The 27051-nt window shown below is 44.6% G+C and overlaps 1 protein-coding gene across 4 annotated transcripts in view; it reads left to right on the top strand.

Moving 5' to 3' along the window:
- TRIM67 (tripartite motif containing 67) overlaps nt 1-27051 on the top strand; it is a 779172-nt gene that overhangs the window by 721759 nt on the left and 30362 nt on the right. For all 4 annotated transcript variants that reach the window (XR_012221447.1, XM_073551878.1, XM_073551876.1 and 1 more), the window contains exon 8: nt 22697-23000. Coding sequence is in view for 3 of the 4 variants with exons in the window: in XM_073551878.1 (XP_073407979.1) it covers nt 22697-23000 (304 nt within the window). In the remaining variant the exon portion in view is untranslated. The remainder of the gene's footprint in view (nt 1-22696; nt 23001-27051) is intronic.

Genomic DNA, 27051 nt, shown 5'->3' with positions numbered 1-27051 from the left:
ATGTCAGAATACTCTCTGAACCCCTGAACCCTCATGCATTGCTCACCCTCTGTTTTTAATTAGTATGTCTGCTGAACACGCTTCTTAATCCAGAATACTCACTGAACCCCTGAGCCTTCATGCATTGTTCACCCTCTGTTTTTAATTGGTATGTCTGCTGAATCCGCTTCTTAATACAGAATACTCACTGAGCCCCTGAACCCTAATGCATTGTTCACCCTCTGTTTTTAATTGGTATGTCTGCTGAACCCGCTTCTTAATACAGAATACTCATTGAACCCCTGAACCCTCATGCATTGTTCATTCTCTGTTTTTAATTAGTATGTCTGCTGAACCCGCTTCTTAATCCAGAATACTCACTGTACCCTAGAACCCTCATGCTTTGTTCAACCTCCATTTTTAATTGGTATGTCTGCTGAATCCGCTTCTTAATCCAGAATACTCACTGAACCCCTGAACCCTCATGCATTGTTCACCCGCTTTTTTTAATTGGTATGTCTGTTGAACCCGCTTCTTAATCCAGAATACTCACTGAACCCTCATGCATTTTTCACCCTCTGTTTTTAATTGGTATGTCTGCTGAACCCGCTTCTTAATCCAGAATGCTCATTGAACCCCTGAACCCTCATGCATTGTTCACCCTCTGTTATTAATTAGTATGTCTGCTGAACCCGCTTCTTAATCCAAAATACCCACTGAACACTAGAACCCTCATGCTTTGTTCAACCTCCGTTTTTGATTGGTATGTCTGTTGAATCTGCTTCTTAATCCAGAATACTCACTGAACCCCTAAACCCTCATGCGTTGTTCACCCATTGTTTTTAATTGGTATGTCTGCTGAACCCGCTTCTTAATCCAGAATACTCACTGAACCCTCATGCATTGTTCACCCTCTCTTTTTAATTGGTATGTCTGCTGAACCCGCTTCTTAATTAATCCAGAATACTCAATGAACCCTCATGCATTGTTCTCCTTCTGTTTTTAATTGGTATATCTACTGAACCCACTTCTTAATCCAGAATACTCACTGAACCCTCATGCGCTGTTTACCCTCTGTTTTTAATTGTTATGTCTGCTGAACCTGCTTCTTAATCCACAATAATGTACTCACTGAACCCCTGAACCCTCATGCCTTGTTCACCCCCTGTTTTTAATTGGTATGTCTGCTGCACCCGTTTCTTAATCCAGAATACTCACTGAACCCTCATGCATTGTTCACCCTCTGTTTTTAATTGATATGTCTGCTGAACCCGCTTCTTAATCCAGATTGCTCACTGAACCCCTGAACCCTAAAAGTATGTCTGCTGAACCCGCTTCTTAATCCAGAATACTCACTGAACCTTTGAACCCTCATGCATTGTTCACCCTCTGTTTTAAATTGGTATGTCTGCTGAACCCGCTTCTTAATCCGGAATACTCACTGAACCCTCATGCTTTGTTCACCCTCTGTTTTTAATTGGTATGTCTGCTGAACCCGCTTCTTAATCCAGAATGCTCACTGAACCCCTGAACCCTCATGCATTGTTCACCCTCTATTTTTATTTGGTATGTCTATTGAACCCGCTTCTTAATCCACAATACTCACTGAACACCTGAGCCTTCATGCATTGTTGACCCTCTGTTTTTAATTGGTATGTCAGAATACTCTCTGAACCCCTGAACCCTCATGCATTGCTCACCCTCTGTTTTTAATTGGTATGTCTGCTGAACCCGCTTCTTAATCCAGAATACTCACTGAACACCTGAGCCTTCATGCATTGTTGACCCTCTGTTTTTAATTGGTATGTCTGCTGAATCCGCTTCTTAATCCAGAATACTCATTGAACCCCTGAACCCTCATGCATTGTTCATTCTCTGTTTTTAATTAGTATGTCTGCTGAACCCGCTTCTTAATCCAGAATACTCACTGTACCCTAGAACCCTCATGCTTTGTTCAACCTCCATTTTTAATTGGTATGTCTGCTGAATCCGCTTCTTAATCCAGAATACTCACTGAACCCCTGAACCCTCATGCATTGTTCACCCGCTTTTTTTAATTGGTATGTCTGTTGAACCCGCTTCTTAATCCAGAATACTCACTGAACCCTCATGCATTGTTCACCCTCTGTTTTTAATTGGTATGTCTGCTGAACCCGCTTCTTAATTAATCCAGAATACTCACTGAACCCTCATGCATTGTTCACCCTCTGTTTTTAATTGGTATGTCTACTGAACCCCCTTCTTAATCCAGAGTACTCTCTGAACCCCCATGCACTGTTTACCATCTGTTTTTAATTGTTATGTCTGCTGAACCTGCTTCTTAATCCACAATAATGTACTCACTGAAACCCTGAACCCTCATGCATTGGTATGTCAGCTGAACCCGTTTCTTAATCCAGAATACTCACTGAACTCTCATGCATTGTTCACCCTCTGTTTTTAATTGGTATGTCTGCTGAACCCGCTTCTTAATCCAGAATACTCACTGAACCTCTGAACCCTCATGCATTGTTCACCCTCTGTTTTAAATTGGTATGTCTGCTGAACCCGCTTCTTAATCCAGAATACTTACTGAACCCTCATGCATTGTTCACCCTCTGTTTTTAATTGGCATGTCTGATGAACCCGGGTCTGAATCCAGAATATTCACTGAACCCCTGAACACTCATGCATTGCTCACCCTCTGTTTTTAATATGGTATGTCTGCTGAACCCGATTCTTAATCCAGAATACTCACTGAACCCTCATGCATTGTTCACTCTCTGTTTTTAATTGGTATGTCTGCTGAACCCGCTTCTTATTCCAGAATACTCACTGAACCCCTGATCCGTCATACATTGTTAACCCTCTGTTTTTAATGGTATGTCAGCTGAACCCACTTCTTAATCCAGAATACTCATTGAACCCCTGAATCCTCATGCATTGTTCACTCTCTGTTTTTAATTGGTATGTCTGCTGAACCCGATTCTTAATCCAGAATACTCACTGAACCCTCATGCATTGTTCACTCTCTGTTTTTAATTGGTATGTCTGCTGAACCCGCTTCTTATTCCAGAATCCTCACTGAACCCCTGATCTGTCATACATTGTTAACCCTCTGTTTTTAATGGTATGTCAGCTGAACCCACTTCTTAATCCAGAATACTCATTGAACCCCTGAACCCTCATGCATTGTTCACTCTCTGTTTTTAATTGGTATATCTGCCGAACTCGTGTATTAATCCAGAATACTCACTAAACTCTAGAACCCTCATGCATTGTTCACCCTCTGTTTTTAATTGGTATGTCTGCTGAACCCACTTCTTAATCCAGAATACTCACTGAACCCTCATGGGTTGTTTACACTCTGTTTTTAATTGGTATGTCTGCTGAACCCGCTTCTTAATCCAGAATACTCAATGAACCCTCATGCATTGTTCACCCTCTGTTTTTAATTGGCATGTCTGTTGAACCCCATTCTTAATCCAGGATACTCACCGAACCCTCATGCATTGTTCACCCTCTATTTTTAATTGGTATGTCTGCTGAACCCGCTTCTTAATCCAAAATACTCACTGAACCCTCATGCATTGTTCGCCATCTTTTTTTAATTGGTATGTCTGCTGAACCTGCTTCTTAATCAACAATACTCAGTGAACCCCTGAATCCTCATGCATTGTTCACCCTCTCTTTTTAATTGGTATGTCTGCTGAACCCGCTTCTTAATCCAGAATACTCACTGAACCCCTGAACACTCATGCATTGTTCACCCTCTGATTTTACTTGGTATGTCTGCTGAACCTGCTTCTTAACCCAGAATACTCACTGAACCCTCATGCATTGTTCACCCTCTGTTTTTAATTGGTATGTCTTCTGAACCCGATTCTTAATCCAGAATACTCACTGAACCCCTGAACACTCATGCATTGTTCATGCTCTGCTTTTAATTGGTATGTCTGCTGAACCCCCTTCTTAATCCAGAATACAGTACTCACTGAACCCTCATGCGTTGTTTACATTCTGTTTTTAATTGGTATGTCTGCTGAAAACGCTTCTTAATCCAGAATACTCACTGAACCCTCATGCATTGTTCACCCTCTGTTTTTAATTGGCCTGTCTGCTGAACGTGCTTTTTTATCCAGAATAATCACTGAACACCTGAACCCTCATGCATTGTTCACCCTCTGATTTTACTTGGTATGTCTGCTGAACCCGCTTCTTAATCCAGAATACTCACTGAACCCTCATGCATTGTTCACCCTCTGTTTTTAATTGGTATGTCTGCTGAACCCGCTTCTTAATCCAGAATACTTACTGAACCCTCATGCATTGTTCACCCTCTGTTTTTAATTGGTATGTCTGCTGAACCCGCTTCTTAATCCAGAATACTCACTGAACCCCTGAGCCTTCATGCATTGTTCACCCTCTGTTTTTAATTGGTATGTCTGCTGAATCCGCTTCTTAATCCAGAATACTCATTGAACCCCTGAACCCTCATGCATTGTTCATTCTCTGTTTTTAATTAGTATGTCTGCTGAACCCGCTTCTTAATCCAGAATACTCACTGTACCCTAGAACCCTCATGCTTTGTTCAACCTCCATTTTTAATTGGTATGTCTGCTGAATCCGCTTCTTAATCCAGAATACTCACTGAACCCCTGAACCCTCATGCATTGTTCACCCGCTTTTTTTAATTGGTATGTCTGTTGAACCCGCTTCTTAATCCAGAATACTCACTGAACCCTCATGCATTGTTCACCCTCTGTTTTTAATTGGTATGTCTGCTGAACCCGCTTCTTAATTAATCCAGAATACTCACTGAACCCTCATGCATTGTTCACCCTCTGTTTTTAATTGGTATGTCTACTGAACCTCCTTCTTAATCCAGAATACTCACTGAACCCCCATGCACTGTTTACCATCTGTTTTTAATTGTTATGTCTGCTGAACCTGCTTCTTAATCCACAATAATGTATTCACTGAACCCCTGAACCCTCATGCATTGTTCACCCCCTGTTTTTAATTGGTATGTCAGCTGAACCCATTTCTTAATCCAGAATACTCACTGAACTCTCATGCATTGTTCACCCTCTGTTTTTAATTGGTATGTCTGCTGAACCCGCTTCTTAATCCAGAATACTCACTGAACCTCTGAACCCTCATGCATTGTTCACCCTCTGTTTTAAATTGGTATGTCTGCTGAACCCGCTTCTTAATCCAGAATACTTACTGAACCCTCATGCATTGTTCACCCTCTGTTTTTAATTGGCATGTCTGCTGAACCCGGGTCTGAATCAAGAATATTCACTGAACCCCTGAACACTCATGCATTGCTCACCCTCTGTTTTTAATATGGTATGTCTGCTGAACCCGATTCTTAATCCAGAATACTCACTGAACCCTCATGCATTGTTCACTCTCTGTTTTTAATTGGTATGTCTGCTGAACCCGCTTCTTATTCCAGAATACTCACTGAACCCCTGATCCGTCATACATTGTTAACCCTCTGTTTTTAATGGTATGTCAGCTGAACCCACTTCTTAATCCAGAATACTCATTGAACCCCTGAACCCTCATGCATTGTTCACTCTCTGTTTTTAATTGGTATATCTGCCGAACCCGTGTATTAATCCAGAATACTCACTAAACTCTAGAACCCTCATGCATTGTTCACCCTCTGTTTTTAATTGGTATGTCTGCTGAACCCGATTCTTAATCCAGGATACTCACCGAACCCTCATGCATTGTTCACCCTCTATTTTTAATTGGTATGTCTGCTGAACCCGCTTCTTAATCCAAAATACTCACTGAACCCTCATGCATTGTTCACCATCTTTTTTTAATTGGTATGTCTGCTGTACCTGCTTCTTAATCAACAATACTCAGTGAACCACTGAATCCTCATGCATTGTTCACCCTCTCTTTTTAATTGGTATGTCTACTGAACCCCCTTCTTAATCCAGAATACTCACTGAACCCCCATGCACTGTTTACCATCTGTTTTTAATTGTTATGTCTGCTGAACCTGCTTCTTAATCCACAATAATGTATTCACTGAACCCCTGAACCCTCATGCATTGTTCACCCCCTGTTTTTAATTGGTATGTCAGCTGAACCCATTTCTTAATCCAGAATACTCACTGAACTCTCATGCATTGTTCACCCTCTGTTTTTAATTGGTATGTCTGCTGAACCCGCTTCTTAATCCAGAATACTCACTGAACCTCTGAACCCTCATGCATTGTTCACCCTCTGTTTTAAATTGGTATGTCTGCTGAACCCGCTTCTTAATCCAGAATACTTACTGAACCCTCATGCATTGTTCACCCTCTGTTTTTAATTGGCATGTCTGCTGAACCCGGGTCTGAATCCAGAATATTCACTGAACCCCTGAACACTCATGCATTGCTCACCCTCTGTTTTTAATATGGTATGTCTGCTGAACCCGATTCTTAATCCAGAATACTCACTGAACCCTCATGCATTGTTCACTCTCTGTTTTTAATTGGTATGTCTGCTGAACCCGCTTCTTATTCCAGAATACTCACTGAACCCCTGATCCGTCATACATTGTTAACCCTCTGTTTTTAATGGTATGTCAGCTGAACCCACTTCTTAATCCAGAATACTCATTGAACCCCTGAACCCTCATGCATTGTTCACTCTCTGTTTTTAATTGGTATATCTGCCGAACCCGTGTATTAATCCAGAATACTCACTAAACTCTAGAACCCTCATGCATTGTTCACCCTCTGTTTTTAATTGGTATGTCTGCTGAACCCGATTCTTAATCCAGGATACTCACCGAACCCTCATGCATTGTTCACCCTCTATTTTTAATTGGTATGTCTGCTGAACCCGCTTCTTAATCCAAAATACTCACTGAACCCTCATGCATTGTTCACCATCTTTTTTTAATTGGTATGTCTGCTGTACCTGCTTCTTAATCAACAATACTCAGTGAACCACTGAATCCTCATGCATTGTTCACCCTCTCTTTTTAATTGGTATGTCTGCTGAACCCGCTTTTTTATCCAGAATAATCACTGAACACCTGAACACTCATGCATTGTTCACCCTCTATTTTTAATTGGTATGTCTGCTGAACCCGCTTTTTTATCCAGAATACTTACTGAACCCTCATGCATTGTTCACCCTCTGTTTTTAATTGGTATGTCTGCTGAACCCGGGCCTGAATCCAGAATATTCACTGAACCCCTGAACCCTCATGCATTGTTCACAAGCTGTTTTTAATTGGTATGTCTGCTGAACCCACTTCTTAATCCAGAATACTCACTGAACCCTCATGCATTGTTCACCCTCTGTTTTTAATTGGTATGTCTGCTGAACCCGCTTCTTATTCCAGAATACTCACTGAACCCCTGAACCCTCATGCATTGTTCACAAGCTGTTTTTAATTGGTATGTCTGCTGAACCCGCTTCTTAACCCAGAATACTCACTGAACCCTCATGCATTGTTCACCTTCTGATTTTACTTGGTATGTCTGCTGAACCTGCTTCTTAACCCAGAATACTCACTGAACCCTCATGCATTGTTCACCCTCTGTTTTTAATTGGTATGTCTGCTGAACCCGCTTCTTATTCCAGAATACTCACTGAACCCCTGAACCCTCATGCATTGTTCACAAGCTGTTTTTAATTGGTATGTCTGCTGAACCCGCTTCTTAATCCAGAATACTTACTGAACCCTCATGCATTGTTCACCCTCTGTTTTTAATTGGTATGTCTGCTGAACCCGGGCCTGAATCCAGAATATTCACTGAACCCCTGAACACTCATGCATTGCTCACCCTCTGTTTTTAATATGGTATGTTTGCTGAACCCGATTCTCAATCCAGAATACTCACTGAACCCTCATGCATTGTTCACTCTCTGTTTTTAATTGGTATGTCTGCTGAACCCGCTTCTTATTCCAGAATACTCACTGAACCCCTGATCCATCATACATTGTTAACCCTTTGTTTTTAATGGTATGTCAGCTGAACCCGCTTCTTAATCCAGAATACTCATTGAACCCCTGAACCCTCATGCATTGGTCACTCTCTGTTTTTAATTGGTATATCTGCTGAACCCGCTTCTTAATCCAGAATACTCACTGAACCCTAGAACCCTCATGCATTGATCAACCTCCGTTTTTAATTGGTATGTCTGCTGAACCCGCTTCTTAATCTAGAATACTCACTGAAACCATGAACCCTCATGCATTGTTCACCCTCTCATTTTAATAGATATGCCTGCTGAACCCGCTTCTTTATCCAGAATACTCACTGAACCCCTGAACCCTCATGCATTGTTCACCCTCTGTTTTAATTGGTATATCTGCCGAACCCGTGTATTAATCCAGAATACTCACTAAACCCTAGAACCCGCTTTCATTGTTCACCCTCTGTTTTTAATTGGTATGTCTGCTGAACCCACTTCTTAATCCAGAATACTCACTGAACCCTCATGGGTTGTTTACACTCTGTTTTTAATTGGTATGTCTGCTGAACCCACTTCTTAATCCAGAATACTCACTGAAGCCTCATGCATTGATCACCCTCTGTTTTTAATTGGCATGTCTGTTGAACCCGATTCTTAATCCAGGATACTCACCGAACCCTCATGCATTGTTCACCCTTTCTTTTTATTTGGTTTGTCTGCTGAACCCGCTTCTTAATCTAGAATGCTCACTGAACCCCTGATCCCTCATGCATTGTTCACCCTCTCCTTTTAATTGTTATGTCTGCTGAACTCGCTTCTTAATCCTAAATACTCACTGAAACCCTGAACCCTCATGCATTGTTCACCCTTTGTTTTTAATTGGTATTTCTACTGAACTCGCGTCTTAATCTAGAATACTCACTGAAACCCTGAACCCTCATGCATTGTTCACCCTCTGTTTTTAATTGGTATGTCTGCTGAACCCGCTTCTTAATCCAGAATACTCACTGAACCCCTGAACCCTCATGCATTGTTCACACTCCGCTTTTAATTGGTATGTCTGCTGAATGCGCTTCTTAATCCAGAATACTCACTGAATCCCTAAACCCTCATGCATTGTTCACCCTCTGTTTTCAATTGGTATGTCTGCTGAACCCGCTTCTTAATCCAGAATACTCACTAAACCCATGAACCCTCATGCATTGTTCACCCTCTGATTTTAATTGGTATGGCTGCTGAACACGCTTCTTAATCCAGAATACTCACTGAAACCCTAAACCCTCATGCATTGTTTCCCCTCTGTTTTAATTGGTATATCTGCTGAACCTGTGTCTTAATCCAGAATACTCACTGAACCCTAGAACCCTCATGCATTGTTCACCCTCCGTTTTTAAATGGTATGTCTGCTGAATCCGCGTCTTAATCCAGAAAACTCACTGAACCCTCATGCATTGTTCACCCTATATTTTTAATTGGTATGTCTGCTGAACCCGCTTCTTGATCCAGAATACTCACTGAACCCTCATGCATTGTTCACCCTGTGTTTTTAATTGGTATGTCTGCTGATCCCGGGCCTGAATCCAGAATATTCACTGAACCCCTCAACCCTCATGCATTGTTCACCCTCTGTTTTTAATTGGTATGTCTGCTGAACCCGCTTCTTAATACAGAATACTCACTGAGCCCCTGAACCCTCATGCATTGTTCACCCTCTGTTTTTAATTGTTATGTCTGCTGAACCCGCTTCTTAATCCAGAATGCTCATTGAACCACTGAACCCTCATGCATTGTTCACCCTCTGTTATTAATTAGTATGTCTGCTGAACCCGCTTCTTAATCCAAAATACTCACTGAACACTAGAACCCTCATGCTTTGTTCAACCTCCGTTTTTGATTGGTATGTCTGTTGAACCTGCTTCTTAATCCAGAATACTCACTGAACCCCTGAACCCTCATGCATTGTTCACCCATTGTTTTTAATTGGTATGTCTGCTGAACCCGCTTCTTAATCCAGAATACTCACTGATCCCTCATGCATTGTTCACCCTCTCTTTTTAATTGGTATGTCTGCTGAACCCGCTTCTTAATTAATCCAGAATACTCACTGAACCCTCATGCATTGTTCTCCCTCTGTTTTTAATTGGTATATCTACTGAACCCACTTCTTAATCCAGAATACTCACTGAACCCTCATGCGCTGTTTACCCTCTGTTTTTAATTGTTATGTCTGCTGAACCTGCTTCTTAATCCACAATAATGTACTCACTGAACCCCTGAACCCTCATGCATTGTTCACCCCCTGTTTTTAATTGGTATGTCTGCTGCACCCGTTTCTTAATCCAGAATACTCACTGAACCCTCATGCATTGTTCACCCTCTGTTTTTAATTGATATGTCTGCTGAACCCACTTCTTAATCCAGATTACTCACTGAACCCCTGAACCCTAAAAGTATGTCTGCTGAACCCGCTTCTTAATCCAGAATACTCACTGAACCTTTGAACTCTCATGCATTGTTCACCCTCTGTTTTTAATTGGTATGTCTGCTGAACCCGCTTCTTAATCCAGAATGCTCACTGAACCCCTGAACCCTCATGCATTGTTCACCCTCTGTTTTTAATTGGTATGTCTATTGAATCAGCTTCTTAATCCACAATACTCACTGAACCCCTGAACCCTCATATGTTGTTCACCCTCTGTTTTTAATTGTTATGTCAGAATACTCTCTGAACCCCTGAACCCTCATGCATTGCTCACCCTCTGTTTTTAATTAGTATGTCTGCTGAACACGCTTCTTAATCCAGAATACTCACTGAACCCCTGAGCCTTCATGCATTGTTCACCCTCTGTTTTTAATTGGTATGTCTGCTGAATCCGCTTCTTAATACAGAATACTCACTGAGCCCCTGAACCCTAATGCATTGTTCACCCTCTGTTTTTAATTGGTATGTCTGCTGAACCCGCTTCTTAATACAGAATACTCATTGAACCCCTGAACCCTCATGCATTGTTCATTCTCTGTTTTTAATTAGTATGTCTGCTGAACCCGCTTCTTAATCCAGAATACTCACTGTACCCTAGAACCCTCATGCTTTGTTCAACCTCCATTTTTAATTGGTATGTCTGCTGAATCCGCTTCTTAATCCAGAATACTCACTGAACCCCTGAACCCTCATGCATTGTTCACCCGCTTTTTTTAATTGGTATGTCTGTTGAACCCGCTTCTTAATCCAGAATACTCACTGAGCCCCTGAACCCTAATGCATTGTTCACCCTCTGTTTTTAATTGGTATGTCTGCTGAACCCGCTTCTTAATACAGAATACTCATTGAACCCCTGAACCCTCATGCATTGTTCATTCTCTGTTTTTAATTAGTATGTCTGCTGAACCCGCTTCTTAATCCAGAATACTCACTGTACCCTAGAACCCTCATGCTTTGTTCAACCTCCATTTTTAATTGGTATGTCTGCTGAATCCGCTTCTTAATCCAGAATACTCACTGAACCCCTGAACCCTCATGCATTGTTCACCCGCTTTTTTTAATTGGTATGTCTGTTGAACCCGCTTCTTAATCCAGAATACTCACTGAACCCTCATGCATTGTTCACCCTCTGTTTTTAATTGGTATGTCTGCTGAACCCGCTTCTTAATTAATCCAGAATACTCACTGAACCCTCATGCATTGTTCACCCTCTGTTTTTAATTGGTATGTCTACTGAACCCCCTTCTTAATCCAGAATACTCACTGAACCCCCATGCACTGTTTACCATCTGTTTTTAATTGTTATGTCTGCTGAACCTGCTTCTTAATCCACAATAATGTACTCACTGAACCCCTGAACCCTCATGCATTGTTCACCCCCTGTTTTTAATTGGTATGTCAGCTGAACCCGTTTCTTAATCCAGAATACTCACTGAACTCTCATGCATTGTTCACCCTCTGTTTTTAATTGGTATGTCTGCTGAACCCGCTTCTTAATCCAGAATACTCACTGAACCTCTGAACCCTCATGCATTGTTCACCCTCTGTTTTAAATTGGTATGTCTGCTGAACCCGCTTCTTAATCCGGAATACTCACTGAACCCTCATGCTTTGTTCACTCTCTGTTTTTAATTGGTATGTCTGCTGAACCCGCTTCTTAATCCAGAATACTCACTGAACCCCTGAACCCTCATGCATTGTTCACCCTCTGTTTTTTAATTGGTATGTCTACTGATCCCGCTTCTTAATCCAGAATACTCACTGAACCCCTGAACCCTCATGCATTGTTCACCCTCTGTTTTTAATTGGTATGTCTGTACTCTGTTTTTTTCCCGACTTTAATTCCATGTATCGTACTTCAAATTGACTATATGCATATTGACATACCCATGCTCCTCACACCTTCCATCCTTCCATTTTATCCCACCTCTTTTTTCATCTTTGATGCTAGTCAAATGTCCCATTAACTGCAATCTGTTAATATCTCCCTGCTGTGAACCGTACTCCAGCCCTCTTCTCCTCCTCCCTCCCTCACTCACCTGGCTTCATTTCATGGACATTTGATTGGTATAAGTTGAACAGAGCAGGTCAGATATGACCTTGCTCAGATGTGACATCATTTGAAGCGACATCTTTAAAGTGACATATGAGAAGTATACCGAAAATCGGTCAGACGGTAAGACTAACCACTGCTTTCTTACTTTACTTGTGGTTTTTTTACCCTGCTCTTTAACCATGTTTATGGGTCGCCCTCCCAGGGCTGTGAGGTACTCGGTACCGGGCCGGTGTCAGGGGAATGTGTCACAGCAGCGGTGACCCAGTCCGTGGGCGCCCAAGTAATGATGGAATGGAATAGTTAGTGACGCCACCTGTGGTGTTTGGCAAGCAAGGTGTTAAGCCGATGGTGTGTTGCAGCATAGATGGTGCAGCTCCCCACAGTTGAAGCTGTAACCACAGGGCAGTGTAATTGCAATAGATGAGGATAGGCGCAGGCGGTGTGAGGAATGCTGGTACCCAGATGTAGCAGTGCTGACGGTGTTAGCGCACAAATGAATGGAAGACACCAGGGCTTGCAGTTCCAAAGCTTTACTCACAGTCCGTGGTACACACTGGTGCCTGCCTCCGTGCCGTGTCCTCCGAGGCAGAGACTCAATCAACCTCCCGGGCAAATCAGGATTCTCCTCTCCAACACTCCGCCAACATGTACCTTTCCTGAGCGACTCCTCTATTGCGCCTTAAGGTGTGAAGAACTCCAGTACCATGGTACCCTGGAGTTCCTCCTGTCAGATGTTCCTAACAACGCTACTCGTATGGCAGACAGCTGTAGCCTCTCTTGGGGACTCCCTTCTCCGGAGTCCTGGCTCTCTATTCAGTTGCTGTTGTGCCCCAAGTCTTAGATGTGGGAGTAGTGCATTTACAGCCAACTACTCAACCGGTGTCTGCTGCAGAACCATAAGTGTCCATACAACCTCGGAGACCGGGCCCCGGACGTGCGCTGAGAACCTATAGGCAGGGTTCCTCTTCCAACCCTCATCTCCTCTCTGTTCTCCTACTCCTTCGTTACGCACTGTTCTTTCTCTCTCCTATGGAAGCTTAGGTTGCAGTTCTACGTCTTTCTCCCTCTGTTCCTTTCCCATGCCAGCTGGCTCCTATCACTGAGGCAGCTGCAGCACTCCTTCTCCTCGGACCCATCCTCAGACTCTCCTGACTGACTGTCCTTCTCTCGCCTGACCTCCCGTCAGACTCCCCACGACTGATCTAACCTCTAATTCTAAACCTTCCCCATCTTTTATATGGATCTCAACTCCACCCACCTCCCAGGACATCCAGTGTTCCAAGCAGGGAACCGCCAAGGCACTCCTATTGTCTAGGAGGAGAGAGTTTCCTCACTGTGGTTGTGCTGAACTACCCTGTCATGTGGGATGCGAGTGTTGGAGCGTGGAAAGGAGTTCCCAGCTTACCTAGGTGGTGGGGCACTACAACTTAGGAGAAGGTGCAGTACCTCTGTGGCGACTGAGCCTCAGGGGCGCCACACTTACATTTGCCATCACCGTTTTTGCTCCACTAATCTTCACTCTCCTTCGCTATCCCCAAACCCCTGCACCCTCGAACCAAATAATTATCTCCCCCTCTCTCTTACCCCCCCACCTCGCTTTATCTGCAGACATACTCCTTAACCTCAGACCTCTCCTACTAAAATACAATACAAGACGATCACTCTCCTTCACCCACCTGCTTTCCCTTTCTCTGCTTCTCACTGCTGGTGACATATCCTCCAATCCTGGCCCCCCCTGCCTCATACATCCCACTACATCACCCCTATCTTTTTCACGCTAAAAGAAACTACCGCAATCCCTTACACTTAAAACCTGTGCCACTGACCCCTTCCCTCCCGCACCCTCTTTCTGGAACACTTTGGATTGCTCGCTCCATCTGCAACAAGCTCCACGTGATCCACAACCTCTTTACCTTCCGCAACCTTTCCTTCCTGGCCCTCACTGAGACCTGGCTGGCACCCCCTGACACGGCCTCCCCGGCCGCACTGAGTTATGGCAGCCTCCACTTTACCCACACTCCTTGCCCTGGAAACAGACACGGTGGAGGAGTGGGTTTCCTCCTTTCTAAAAACTACTCCTTCAACCCTATCCAACCCCCACCCTCACTTATCCTCCCTTCTTTCGAGGTTCACTCTGTCCATATTTACTCTCCCTCTAATCTCCAAATGGTTGTCATATACCGACCACCAGGCTCAGCCACTGCCTTCATCAACCAATTCTCCACCTGGCTCCTCCACTTTCTCTCTGCTGACATCCCCACCATCATCATGGGGGACTTCAACATCCCCATTGACACCCACCAGCCAGCAGCCTCCAAACTCCTGTCACTTACCGCATCCTTTGGACTTACTCAGTGGTCCTCCACAGCCACCCACTCAGATGGACATACATTAGACCTCATCTTCACCCGCCTCTGTTCCCTATCTAATCTCACAACCTCTCCCTTCCCCCTATCTGACCATCATCTACTCACCTTCTCATCCTTGTCCTTCTCACCTGCCCCCCATGTCCAGCCACTAGCTCATCCTCGCAGAAACCTCGCACACCTAGACATCCACAGACTCTCAGACTCTCTTCTACCTCTGTCCTCCATATCTTCACTCCACAACACGGACAGTGCCACCACTTTCTACAATGCCACCCTCACATCAGCCATAGACTCAGTCGCTCCTCCCATGCATGGCAAAGTGCGACAAACCAATAGGCAACCCTGGCACAACAACCTCACCAAAAAACTTCGACAAGCATCCAGGGTCGCAGAGCGTCGTTGGAAGAAAACACACCTGCCAGACGACTTCACTGCTTTCAAACAAGCTACACTTGCCTTTAACTCAGCCCTCACCTCTGCTAAACAGACCTATTTCACAAACCTTGTATCTTCATTATCCTACAACTCAATACAACTGTTCAGCACATTCAACTCTCTCCTCCGCCCACCACTGCCACTTGCAACTCCCCTCATCTCTGCTGAGTACTTTGCCACCTACTTCAAAAACAAGATTGACCAAACAAGGCAAACCTTTACAGTTCCACCACCCCAATCACTCCACATACCAGACCTCTGCCCTTCCCTTATAACCTCCCTCTCAACATCACTGAAGGAGAGGTTACTCATCTCCTTTCCAAATCACGCCTCACCACCTGTGCACTTGACCCCATCCCTTCCCACCTGCTCCCCAACCTCACTAACATGATCATTCCAGCCCTAACCCATCTCTTCAACCTATCCCTAACTTCTGGTACCTTCCCCTCTGCCTTCAAACATTCCACCATAACACCCATCCTCAAAAAATCAAACCTTGACCCAGCTGCTATGCCCAGCTATCGCCCTATATCACTGCTCCCGTTTGCTTCCAAACCGCTTGAACAGCATGTCCATGCTCAACTTTCCTCCCACCTCTCATCTAACTCCCTCCTTGACATCCTGCAATCTGGCTTCCACCCCACCACTCCGCTGAAACTGCCCTGACCAAAATTGCTAATGACTTACTCACAGCCAAACCTAACAGACAGTTCTCCATCCTCCTCCTTCTTGACCTGTCCTCTGCCTTTGCATAGCAAGAAAGTCTTATGATGTTCTTAAAGACGATGTGTTATCAGAGAAAGCGCCTTTCAGAATGAGGCCACCATGAACTGATGGTGAAAAGTCCCACTCCGAGCATCAAGGCTCACTGTACCCTAGAACCCTCATGCTTTGTTCAACCTCCATTTTTAATTGGTATGTCTGCTGAATCCGCTTCTTAATCCAGAATACTCACTGAACCCCTGAACCCTCATGCATTGTTCACCCGCTTTTTTTAATTGGTATGTCTGTTGAACCCGCTTCTTAATCCAGAATACTCACTGAACCCTCATGCATTGTTCACCCTCTGTTTTTAATTGGTATGTCTGCTGAACCCGCTTCTTAATTAATCCAGAATACTCACTGAACCCTCATGCATTGTTCACCCTCTGTTTTTAATTGGTATGTCTACTGAACCCCCTTCTTAATCCAGAATACTCACTGAACCCCCATGCACTGTTTACCACCTGTTTTTAATTGTTATGTCTGCTGAACCTGCTTCTTAATCCACAATAATGTACTCACTGAACCCCTGAACCCTCATGCATTGTTCACCCCCTGTTTTTAATTGGTATGTCAGCTGAACCCGTTTCTTAATCCAGAATACTCACTGAACTCTCATGCATTGTTCACCCTCTGTTTTTAATTGGTATGTCTGCTGAACCCGCTTCTTAATCCAGAATACTCACTGAACCTCTGAACCCTCATGCATTGTTCACCCTCTGTTTTAAATTGGTATGTCTGCTGAACCCGCTTCTTAATCCGGAATACTCACTGAACCCTCATGCTTTGTTCACTCTCTGTTTTTAATTGGTATGTCTGCTGAACCCGCTTCTTAATCCAGAATACTCACTGAACCCCTGAACCCTCATGCATTGTTCACCCTCTGTTTTTAATTGGTATGTCTACTGATCCCGCTTCTTAATCCAGAATACTCACTGAACCCCTGAACCCTCATGCATTGTTCACCCTCTGTTTTTAATTGGTATGTCTACTGATCCCACTTCTTAATCCAGAATACTCACTGAACCCCTGAACCCTCATGCATTGTTCACCCTCTGTTTTTAATTGGTATGTCTGTACTCTGTTTTTTTCCCGACTTTAATTCCATGTATCGTACTTCAAATTGACTATATGCATATTGACATACCCATGCTCCTCACACCTTCCATCCTTCCATTTTATCCCACCTCTTTTTTCATCTTTGATGCTAGTCAAATGTCCCATTAACTGCAATCTGTTAATATCTCCCAGCTGTGAACCGTACTCCAGCCCTCTTCTCCTCCTCCCTCCCTCACTCACCTGGCTTCATTTCATGGACATTTGATTGGTATAAGTTGAACAGAGCAGGTCAGATATGACCTTGCTCAGATGTGACATCATTTGAAGCGACATCTTTAAAGTGACATATGAGAAGTATACCGAAAATCGGTCAGACGGTAAGACTAACCACTGCTTTCTTACTTTACTTGTGTTTTTTTTACCCTGCTCTTTAACCATGTTTATGGGTCGCCCTCCCAGGGCTGTGAGGTACTCGGTACCGGGCCGGTGTCAGGGGAATGTGTCACAGCAGCGGTGACCCAGTCCGTGGGCGCCCAAGTAATGATGGAATGGAATAGTTAGTGACGCCACCTGTGGTGTTTGGCAAGCAAGGTGTTAAGCCGATGGTGTGTTGCAGCATAGATGGTGCAGCTCCCCACAGTTGAAGCTGTAACCACAGGGCAGTGTAATTGCAATAGATGAGGATAGGCGCAGGCGGTGTGAGGAATGCTGGTACCCAGATGTAGCAGTGCTGACGGTGTTAGCGCACAAATGAATGGAAGACACCAGGGCTTGCAGTTCCAAAGCTTTACTCACAGTCCGTGGTACACACTGGTGCCTGCCTCCGTGCCGTGTCCTCCGAGGCAGAGACTCAATCAACCTCCCGGGCAAATCAGGATTCTCCTCTCCAACACTCCGCCAACATGTACCTTTCCTGAGCGACTCCTCTATTGCGCCTTAAGGTGTGAAGAACTCCAGTACCATGGTACCCTGGAGTTCCTCCTGTCAGATGTTCCTAACAACGCTACTCGTATGGCAGACAGCTGTAGCCTCTCTTGGGGACTCCCTTCTCCGGAGTCCTGGCTCTCTATTCAGTTGCTGTTGTGCCCCAAGTCTTAGATGTGGGAGTAGTGCATTTACAGCCAACTACTCAACCGGTGTCTGCTGCAGAACCATAAGTGTCCATACAACCTCGGAGACCGGGCCCCGGACGTGCGCTGAGAACCTATAGGCAGGGTTCCTCTTCCAACCCTCATCTCCTCTCTGTTCTCCTACTCCTTCGTTACGCACTGTTCTTTCTCTCTCCTATGGAAGCTTAGGTTGCAGTTCTACGTCTTTCTCCCTCTGTTCCTTTCCCGTGCCAGCTGGCTCCTATCACTGAGGCAGCTGCAGCACTCCTTCTCCTCGGACCCATCCTCAGACTCTCCTGACTGACTGTCCTTCTCTCGCCTGACCTCCCGTCAGACTCCCCACGACTGATCTAACCTCTAATTCTAAACCTTCCCCATCTTTTATATGGATCTCAACTCCACCCACCTCCCAGGACATCCAGTGTTCCAAGCAGGGAACCGCCAAGGCACTCCTATTGTCTAGGAGGAGAGAGTTTCCTCACTGTGGTTGTGCTGAACTACCCTGTCATGTGGGATGCGAGTGTTGGAGCGTGGAAAGGAGTTCCCAGCTTACCTAGGTGGTGGGGCACTACAACTTAGGAGAAGGTGCAGTACCTCTGTGGCGACTGAGCCTCAGGGGCGCCACACTTACATTTGCCATCACCGTTTTTGCTCCACTAATCTTCACTCTCCTTCGCTATCCCCAAACCCCTGCACCCTCGAACCAAATAATTATCTCCCCCTCTCTCTTACCCCCCCACCTCGCTTTATCTGCAGACATACTCCTTAACCTCAGACCTCTCCTACTAAAATACAATACAAGACGATCACTCTCCTTCACCCACCTGCTTTCCCTTTCTCTGCTTCTCACTGCTGGTGACATATCCTCCAATCCTGGCCCCCCCTGCCTCATACATCCCACTACATCACCCCTATCTTTTTCACGCTAAAAGAAACTACCGCAATCCCTTACACTTAAAACCTGTGCCACTGACCCCTTCCCTCCCGCACCCTCTTTCTGGAACACTTTGGATTGCTCGCTCCATCTGCAACAAGCTCCACGTGATCCACAACCTCTTTACCTTCCGCAACCTTTCCTTCCTGGCCCTCACTGAGACCTGGCTGGCACCCCCTGACACGGCCTCCCCGGCCGCACTGAGTTATGGCAGCCTCCACTTTACCCACACTCCTTGCCCTGGAAACAGACACGGTGGAGGAGTGGGTTTCCTCCTTTCTAAAAACTACTCCTTCAACCCTATCCAACCCCCACCCTCACTTATCCTCCCTTCTTTCGAGGTTCACTCTGTCCATATTTACTCTCCCTCTAATCTCCAAATGGTTGTCATATACCGACCACCAGGCTCAGCCACTGCCTTCATCAACCAATTCTCCACCTGGCTCCTCCACTTTCTCTCTGCTGACATCCCCACCATCATCATGGGGGACTTCAACATCCCCATTGACACCCACCAGCCAGCAGCCTCCAAACTCCTGTCACTTACCGCATCCTTTGGACTTACTCAGTGGTCCTCCACAGCCACCCACTCAGATGGACATACATTAGACCTCATCTTCACCCGCCTCTGTTCCCTATCTAATCTCACAACCTCTCCCTTCCCCCTATCTGACCATCATCTACTCACCTTCTCATCCTTGTCCTTCTCACCTGCCCCCCATGTCCAGCCACTAGCTCATCCTCGCAGAAACCTCGCACACCTAGACATCCACAGACTCTCAGACTCTCTTCTACCTCTGTCCTCCATATCTTCACTCCACAACACGGACAGTGCCACCGCTTTCTACAATGCCACCCTCACATCAGCCATAGACTCAGTCGCTCCTCCCATGCATGGCAAAGTGCGACAAACCAATAGGCAACCCTGGCACAACAACCTCACCAAAAAACTTCGACAAGCATCCAGGGTCGCAGAGCGTCGTTGGAAGAAAACACACCTGCCAGACGACTTCACTGCTTTCAAACAAGCTACACTTGCCTTTAACTCAGCCCTCACCTCTGCTAAACAGACCTATTTCACAAACCTTGTATCTTCATTATCCTACAACTCAATACAACTGTTCAGCACATTCAACTCTCTCCTCCGCCCACCACTGCCACTTGCAACTCCCCTCATCTCTGCTGAGTACTTTGCCACCTACTTCAAAAACAAGATTGACCAAACAAGGCAAACCTTTACAGTTCCACCACCCCAATCACTCCACATACCAGACCTCTGCCCTTCCCTTATAACCTCCCTCTCAACATCACTGAAGGAGAGGTTACTCATCTCCTTTCCAAATCACGCCTCACCACCTGTGCACTTGACCCCATCCCTTCCCACCTGCTCCCCAACCTCACTAACATGATCATTCCAGCCCTAACCCATCTCTTCAACCTATCCCTAACTTCTGGTACCTTCCCCTCTGCCTTCAAACATTCCACCATAACACCCATCCTCAAAAAATCAAACCTTGACCCAGCTGCTATGCCCAGCTATCGCCCTATATCACTGCTCCCGTTTGCTTCCAAACCGCTTGAACAGCATGTCCATGCTCAACTTTCCTCCCACCTCTCATCTAACTCCCTCCTTGACATCCTGCAATCTGGCTTCCACCCCACCACTCCGCTGAAACTGCCCTGACCAAAATTACTAATGACTTACTCACAGCCAAACCTAACAGACAGTTCTCCATCCTCCTCCTTCTTGACCTGTCCTCTGCCTTTGGCACAGTTGACCACTGCCTACTGCTACAGATTCTTTCTTCCCTTGGCATCAAAGACCTTGCCCTGTCCTGGATTTCCTCATACCTTTCTGACCGCCCATTCAGCGTTTCCCACTCCCACACTACCTCCTCATCCCGCCCCCTCTCTGTTGGAGTCCCCCAAGGCTCTGTCCTGGGGCCCCTACTTTTTTCCATCTATACTCTTGGCCTAGGACAACTCATAAAGTCCCATGGCTTCCAGTATCACCTGTATGCAGATGACACTCAGATCTATCTCTCTGGTCCAGATGTCACCTCTCTGCTGTCCAGAATCCCAGAGTGTCTATCAGCCATATCCTCCTTTTTCACCTCTCGCTTCCTAAAACTCAACGTAGACAAAACTGAACTCATTATCTTTCCTCCATCTCATGTATCTTCCCTACCTGATCTATCTATTATGGTGAACGGCATCACGCTCTCTCCCGCACCTGAAATCCACTGCCTCGGAGTAACTCTCAACTCTGCCCTGTCCTTCAAACAACACGTCTAATCTTTTGCCACCTCCTGTCGCCTCCAACTCAAAAATATTTCCAGAATCCATCCCTTCCTCAGTCCTCAATTTACTAAAACTCTTGTACATGCCCTCATCATCTTCCTCCTTGACTACTGCAACACTCTCCTCTGTGGCCTCCCTGCTAACTCTCTTGCACCACTCCAGTCTGTCCTCAATTCTGCTGCCCGACTAATCCACCTCTCTCCTGGCTACTCCCCTGTCTCCCCCCCCCTCTGCAAATCCCTCCATTGGCTCCCAATTCACCAACAAATCCAGTTCAAACTACTAACACTGACCTACAAAGCCATCCACAACCTTTCCCCTCCCTATATCTCTGAACTAATCTCCCAATATCTTCCCTCACGTAATCTTCGATCCTCCCAAGACCTCCTACTCTCCTCCACACTTATTCGCTCCTCACACAACCGCCTCCAAGATTTCTCCCGAATATCCCCTATCCTCTGGAATGCCATGCCTCAACACGTCCGATTATCCACCCCCCTCGGATCCTTCAAATGGAACCTGAAAATCCATCTTTTCAGGAAAGCTTACAGCCTGCAATGACCATTCTGCCGCCTCACCACCGCCCGAGCTGCCGCCTCATCACCACCAGAGCTGCTGCACCCCCGACCTTCTGTCTCTTCCCCACTATCCCGTAGAATGTAAGTCCACAAGGACAGGGTCCTCTCCCCTCTGTACCAGTCTGTCATCGTAAATTTGATTACTGTTAACGATATCTATAACTTTGTATATAACCCCCCCTTCTCATGTACAGCACCAAGGAATTAATGGCGCTATACAAATAAACAATAATAATAAATAATAATATACACACACCTATTCTATGTGTATACATGTATTCTATAGTGTGATTTTATTGTATAGCCGCATATGAATTGCCAGCTTTTCAAAGGATATCGGTGGGTAAAAATCGCACAGCACTCACATGGTTTTTATCGCACCCATTGAGTTCTATAACGGGATGCCATCTGATGCAATCCGATTTGCGATTACAATCGCAGCATGCTGCAATTTTTTTCCAGCCCGATCTTGATTTGATCCGAGCTGGAAAAAATAACGCAGATGAAGACACTATCATAGATCAACATTGGTACAAATTTATTATTGGATTGAATTTTGTCCAATTTCATCTCAAGTGAGCATGAGCCCATAAGCTTCCCATGAGCTGCATTCTTAGAAAGGTGGATCCTACTGACAGATTCCCTTTAAATACATTACATATCAGCTATTCTGGAAGTGCTAATGATACAGTGATCTGTTTCCTTCCAGTGGCCTTTTTCACATTTGATTCGAACACTGCACATCGGGATATCGTTTTGTCCAATGACAACATGACAGCGTCTTGCAGCAGTTACGATGACAGAGTGGTTTTGGGCACAGCTGCATTCTCCAAAGGAGTTCATTACTGGGAGGTACAAGTTGACAGATACGACAACCATCCTGATCCAGCTTTTGGGGTTGCCAGAATTAATGTAGTGAAGGATACGATGCTGGGAAAAGATGATAAGGCCTGGGCCATGTATGTGGATAATAACCGCAGCTGGTTCATGCACTGCAACTCTCATACTAACAGGTAAGTGCCAAGAAAGAGGTCATAGCATGAAAGTCTTATGATGTTCTTAAAGACGATGTGTTATCAGAGAAAGCGCCTTTCAGAATGAGGCCACCATGAACTGATGGTGAAAAGTCCCACTCCGAGCATCAAGGCTAAGCAGCTATGTCAGAAGCAAGATAAAGCCGAGCTCTTAATGCTCACTTTAGTGGCATTAAGACTTTATGTAGATCTATAAATAAATGTCATCGCTTTTTGAGGTTTATTCAGGATCAGTTCATGATATGATCTCTACGGCCATGTTCTCAAGAGAATTTGGGGAGTTTTTGATGTTTCATGTTTTCTGCCTCATTTCTGCACCTATTTTGTAAGTTACATTAGTTGCAGTTTTTTTTACAGGTGTTTATATAGTTTTTTTTTCATCCGAGTGTTATCACTTTTTCACGAGAGTTGCATTGCTGAATTTGACCTGACGCTTGAATCAATATCATACACATCCTTGCGATTTTGCACAGACCAATCTGTTTGGGGAAAGAAAAATCTGACATGTCAACAGCCCCACAACCTGTCATAAGTACGAATGCCATCCGTGACCAGAGTAGTCAGCAATCTTATGTGACAAGCTGCTGTGTGAATGGGGCCTGAGCTCCACACTGCGTATTTCCTGCAGCAGTGGGTTTACCTTCCATGCTCACTGCTTTCTATATAGGAAGGATAATCCACCCGACATTCATGTCTGACATCTGTATTATGCCAGGTCGTTCTGCGGTATATATGAGTTATATTTACAGATGATTTATAGATGACGAAGATATGCATGTAGGTTTTTAGTGCATTTCCGTAGCAAAAACACACTGACAACGTGCCCAAACCACACACGACAAAGTCCAGGAATTGTCAAAAACAAAGCAATTTTATTAAATACTTGACATTCTGGAGTCAAAAACAGAAGCAGAAAAAAACGAGATAAAAATGCATATAAAAAAAACGCAGAAAATTGGCACAATCAAAAACACGGACTCCTCATTGTGGGGACTTAGCCTTAAAGGGGTTGTCCACTTTCAGAAAACCCCTACCCCAAGAGCAAAGAAAAACCCCAAAGATTATTTGTGTATTCCTCCCCGCTCCAGTGATCCCTCCCTGTTACTGCCCTTTAGCTTATCACATGTACCAACCTGCCCCCTACACATTTCCCGTGCCTTAAGCCTCATTCAGACTTGTGTTTCCAGCACTGATACAACATGTTTCCTGTTATACTCTACTAGATGGTGGCCTAATTCTACCGCATCGGGTATTCTAGAGTCTCTGTTAAATTAAAAAATAGTTATATACTCACCTTCTGACGACCCCCGGACACTTTCTCTCCTCTCACCACGCTCCCAGTATCTTCCGGTCCCAGTAATGCTTAGCCCGAAACACCGCTGATGACGTCGCGCTCTCGCTCATCTCCGGCCCTTCTCCCTAAGCATTACTGGGACCGGACCGGAAGATGCCGGGAGCGTGGTTAGAGGAGGGACAGAGTCCGGGGGTCGTCGGAAGGTGAGTATATAACTATTTTTTAATTTAACAGAGACTCTAGAATACCAGATGCGATAGAATCGGGCCACCATCTAGTGTATTATAGTCCTGTTACACCCGGAGCTGCTGTCACTGTTCTGCTGTTACCTAATGTATTGTACTCCATTTACACCCAGACCTGCTGTCACTGTTCTGCTGTTATCTAATGTATTGTACTCCATTTAATCCCAGAGCTGCAGTCACTGTTCTGCTTTTACTTAATGTATTGTAGTCCAGTTACACCCAGATCTGCAGTCACTGTTCTGTTACCTAATGTAGTGTACTCCAGTTACACCCAAATCTGCAGTCACTGTTCTGCTATTATCTAATGTATTGTACTCCAGTTACTCCCAGAGCTGCAGTCACTGTTCTGCTCTTACCTAATGTATTATACTCCTGTTACAGCCAGAGCTGCAGTCACTGTTCAAATCACACGAACACATGTCAGGATTTTTCTGGCAGCACAGATGAAAAAGATGAAAGGTCTTCGTGTCCGTGAAAAACATGTACAGCAAACGAATGGCACTAATGTCTGTGCATGCTTCACAGACACTTATTTCTTTCTTTATCCAACCATGAAAATCACTGATGACACTGATGATGGGTTCTCTGGTGACACACTTATGGTAAAGATGGACACTGTGGTGACACACTGATGGTAAAACCAGGCACACTGGTGACACACTGACGGTAAAATCGGACACTCTGATTGTAAAAAAGGACACTTTGATGACACACTGATGGTAAAAGTGGACACTGTGGTGATACAATGATGGTAAATACAGGCACTCAGTAAAAACTGATACACTGATGCACAACACTGTTGGTATTTAGACATGGACGTGTGAATGGGCTCTTACATAGATAGATTACTGCTGAGGCCATTAATATACTATAGAAGTCATGTGGGTATACAACGTGATTAATTGCAGGGAAGTAAACAGAAACTGGCAGAGACTACTGCATTGGCAGTCCTGTGATTCAGTGGGGCACTAAAGTTTTTTTTTTCATTGTAAAGTATCCTTTTCTTTAAGAAAAAAATAAAACAAAAATTTTATGTAAATGAAAATCTATATTGCAAATTATAACCTAGAGAACATAACACAAATGTATTAAAATGAAAAGACACACTGTCTGTATCCATGTATATACAAAATAATGGAAACCCCTAACGTTTTGGCATCATAATCTTCGAACATGTTATAAACATGCAAACCGTGACATATGGTTATGTTTTGTAGTTGATTATTTGTGTTATGTGATATGTGTATGTAAATTAACTGTTTGTTTTGCAGAATTGTAAGAACATTGATGAAAACCTGATACCAATGGCAGACCTCTCTGATTTTCAAAGAGGCCAAATTGTTGGTGCTCGTATGGCAGGCGCTAGTGTAACAGAAAGTGCCCGAATGCTTGGTGTGTCAAGAGGTACTGTCTCCAAAGTAATGGCTGTGTTTGAAAGAGAAGGAAAAACGTCCGCAGCAAAGCACAGGTCCGGCCGACAGTCAAAGTTGACTGAGAGAGACTGTCGGACTCTAAAGCGAATTGTGAGAGAGGATCGCAAGACCACGGCTCCGAAAATCACTGCTGAGCTCAATGAACACCTACAGAACCCAGTTCCACGAAAAATGTTCGTCGTGAGCTGCACAAATCTGGATTCCACGGAAGAGCTGCAATTCGAAAACCGCTGCTCTAAATGACAAATGTTTCCAAGCGTTTAGACTGGTGTAGAAACCTCCAGAATTGGTCCCTCGAGCAGTGGAAACATGTGATATTCTTAGACGAATCATCGTTTACCCTTTTTCTGACCACCGGCCGAGTGTACGTTTGGAGACAGCCGAAAGAAGCATTCCATCCAGACTGCCTTCTCTCAACCGTAAAACATGGCGGAGGTTCTGGGATGATCTGGGGTGCTATTTCGTGGAGATCCGCCAGGCCAATGATATCCCTTCAAGGAAGAATTAACAGCCGCGATTATTTAGGCATTTTGGGTGACCAAGTTCATCCTATGGTTCAAGCACTGTTCCCGGAGGGGAACACCATCTTTCAGGATGATAATGCACCAATTCATACAGCTAGAATCGTTAAAGCATGGCATGAGGAACATTTTAATGAAGTTGAGTATCTCATCTGGCCCCCACAATCCCCAGACCTCAACATTATTGAGCATTTATGTCCGATTTTACAGAATCAAGTTAGACGTTGATTTCCGCCGCCATCGTCGCTCAAATAACTGGAGGGTGTTTTAACTGAAGAATGGGCTAAAATTCCTTTGGAAACAATTCACACCTTGTATTAATACATACCTCGGATAATTGAGGCTGTAATCGCCGCAAAAGGTGGACCTACACCAAATTAAACTAACTTTTGTTGATGCTTCCAGGTGTTTCCATTGTTTTGTCCAGTCCAACCCCTGTGTATATATATATATGTGTGTGTGTGTGTGTGTGTATATATATATATATATATTTTACATATATTATCTATACACTAAAAATGTTCAAAGTGATTTCCA

This window comes from Dendrobates tinctorius, unplaced genomic scaffold (assembly GCF_039654945.1).
Source record: "Dendrobates tinctorius isolate UK_male_01 unplaced genomic scaffold, ASM3965494v1 ptg000181l, whole genome shotgun sequence".
Lineage (NCBI taxonomy): Eukaryota > Metazoa > Chordata > Amphibia > Anura > Dendrobatidae > Dendrobates > Dendrobates tinctorius.
This window is presented reverse-complemented; position numbering and strand designations above follow the sequence as displayed.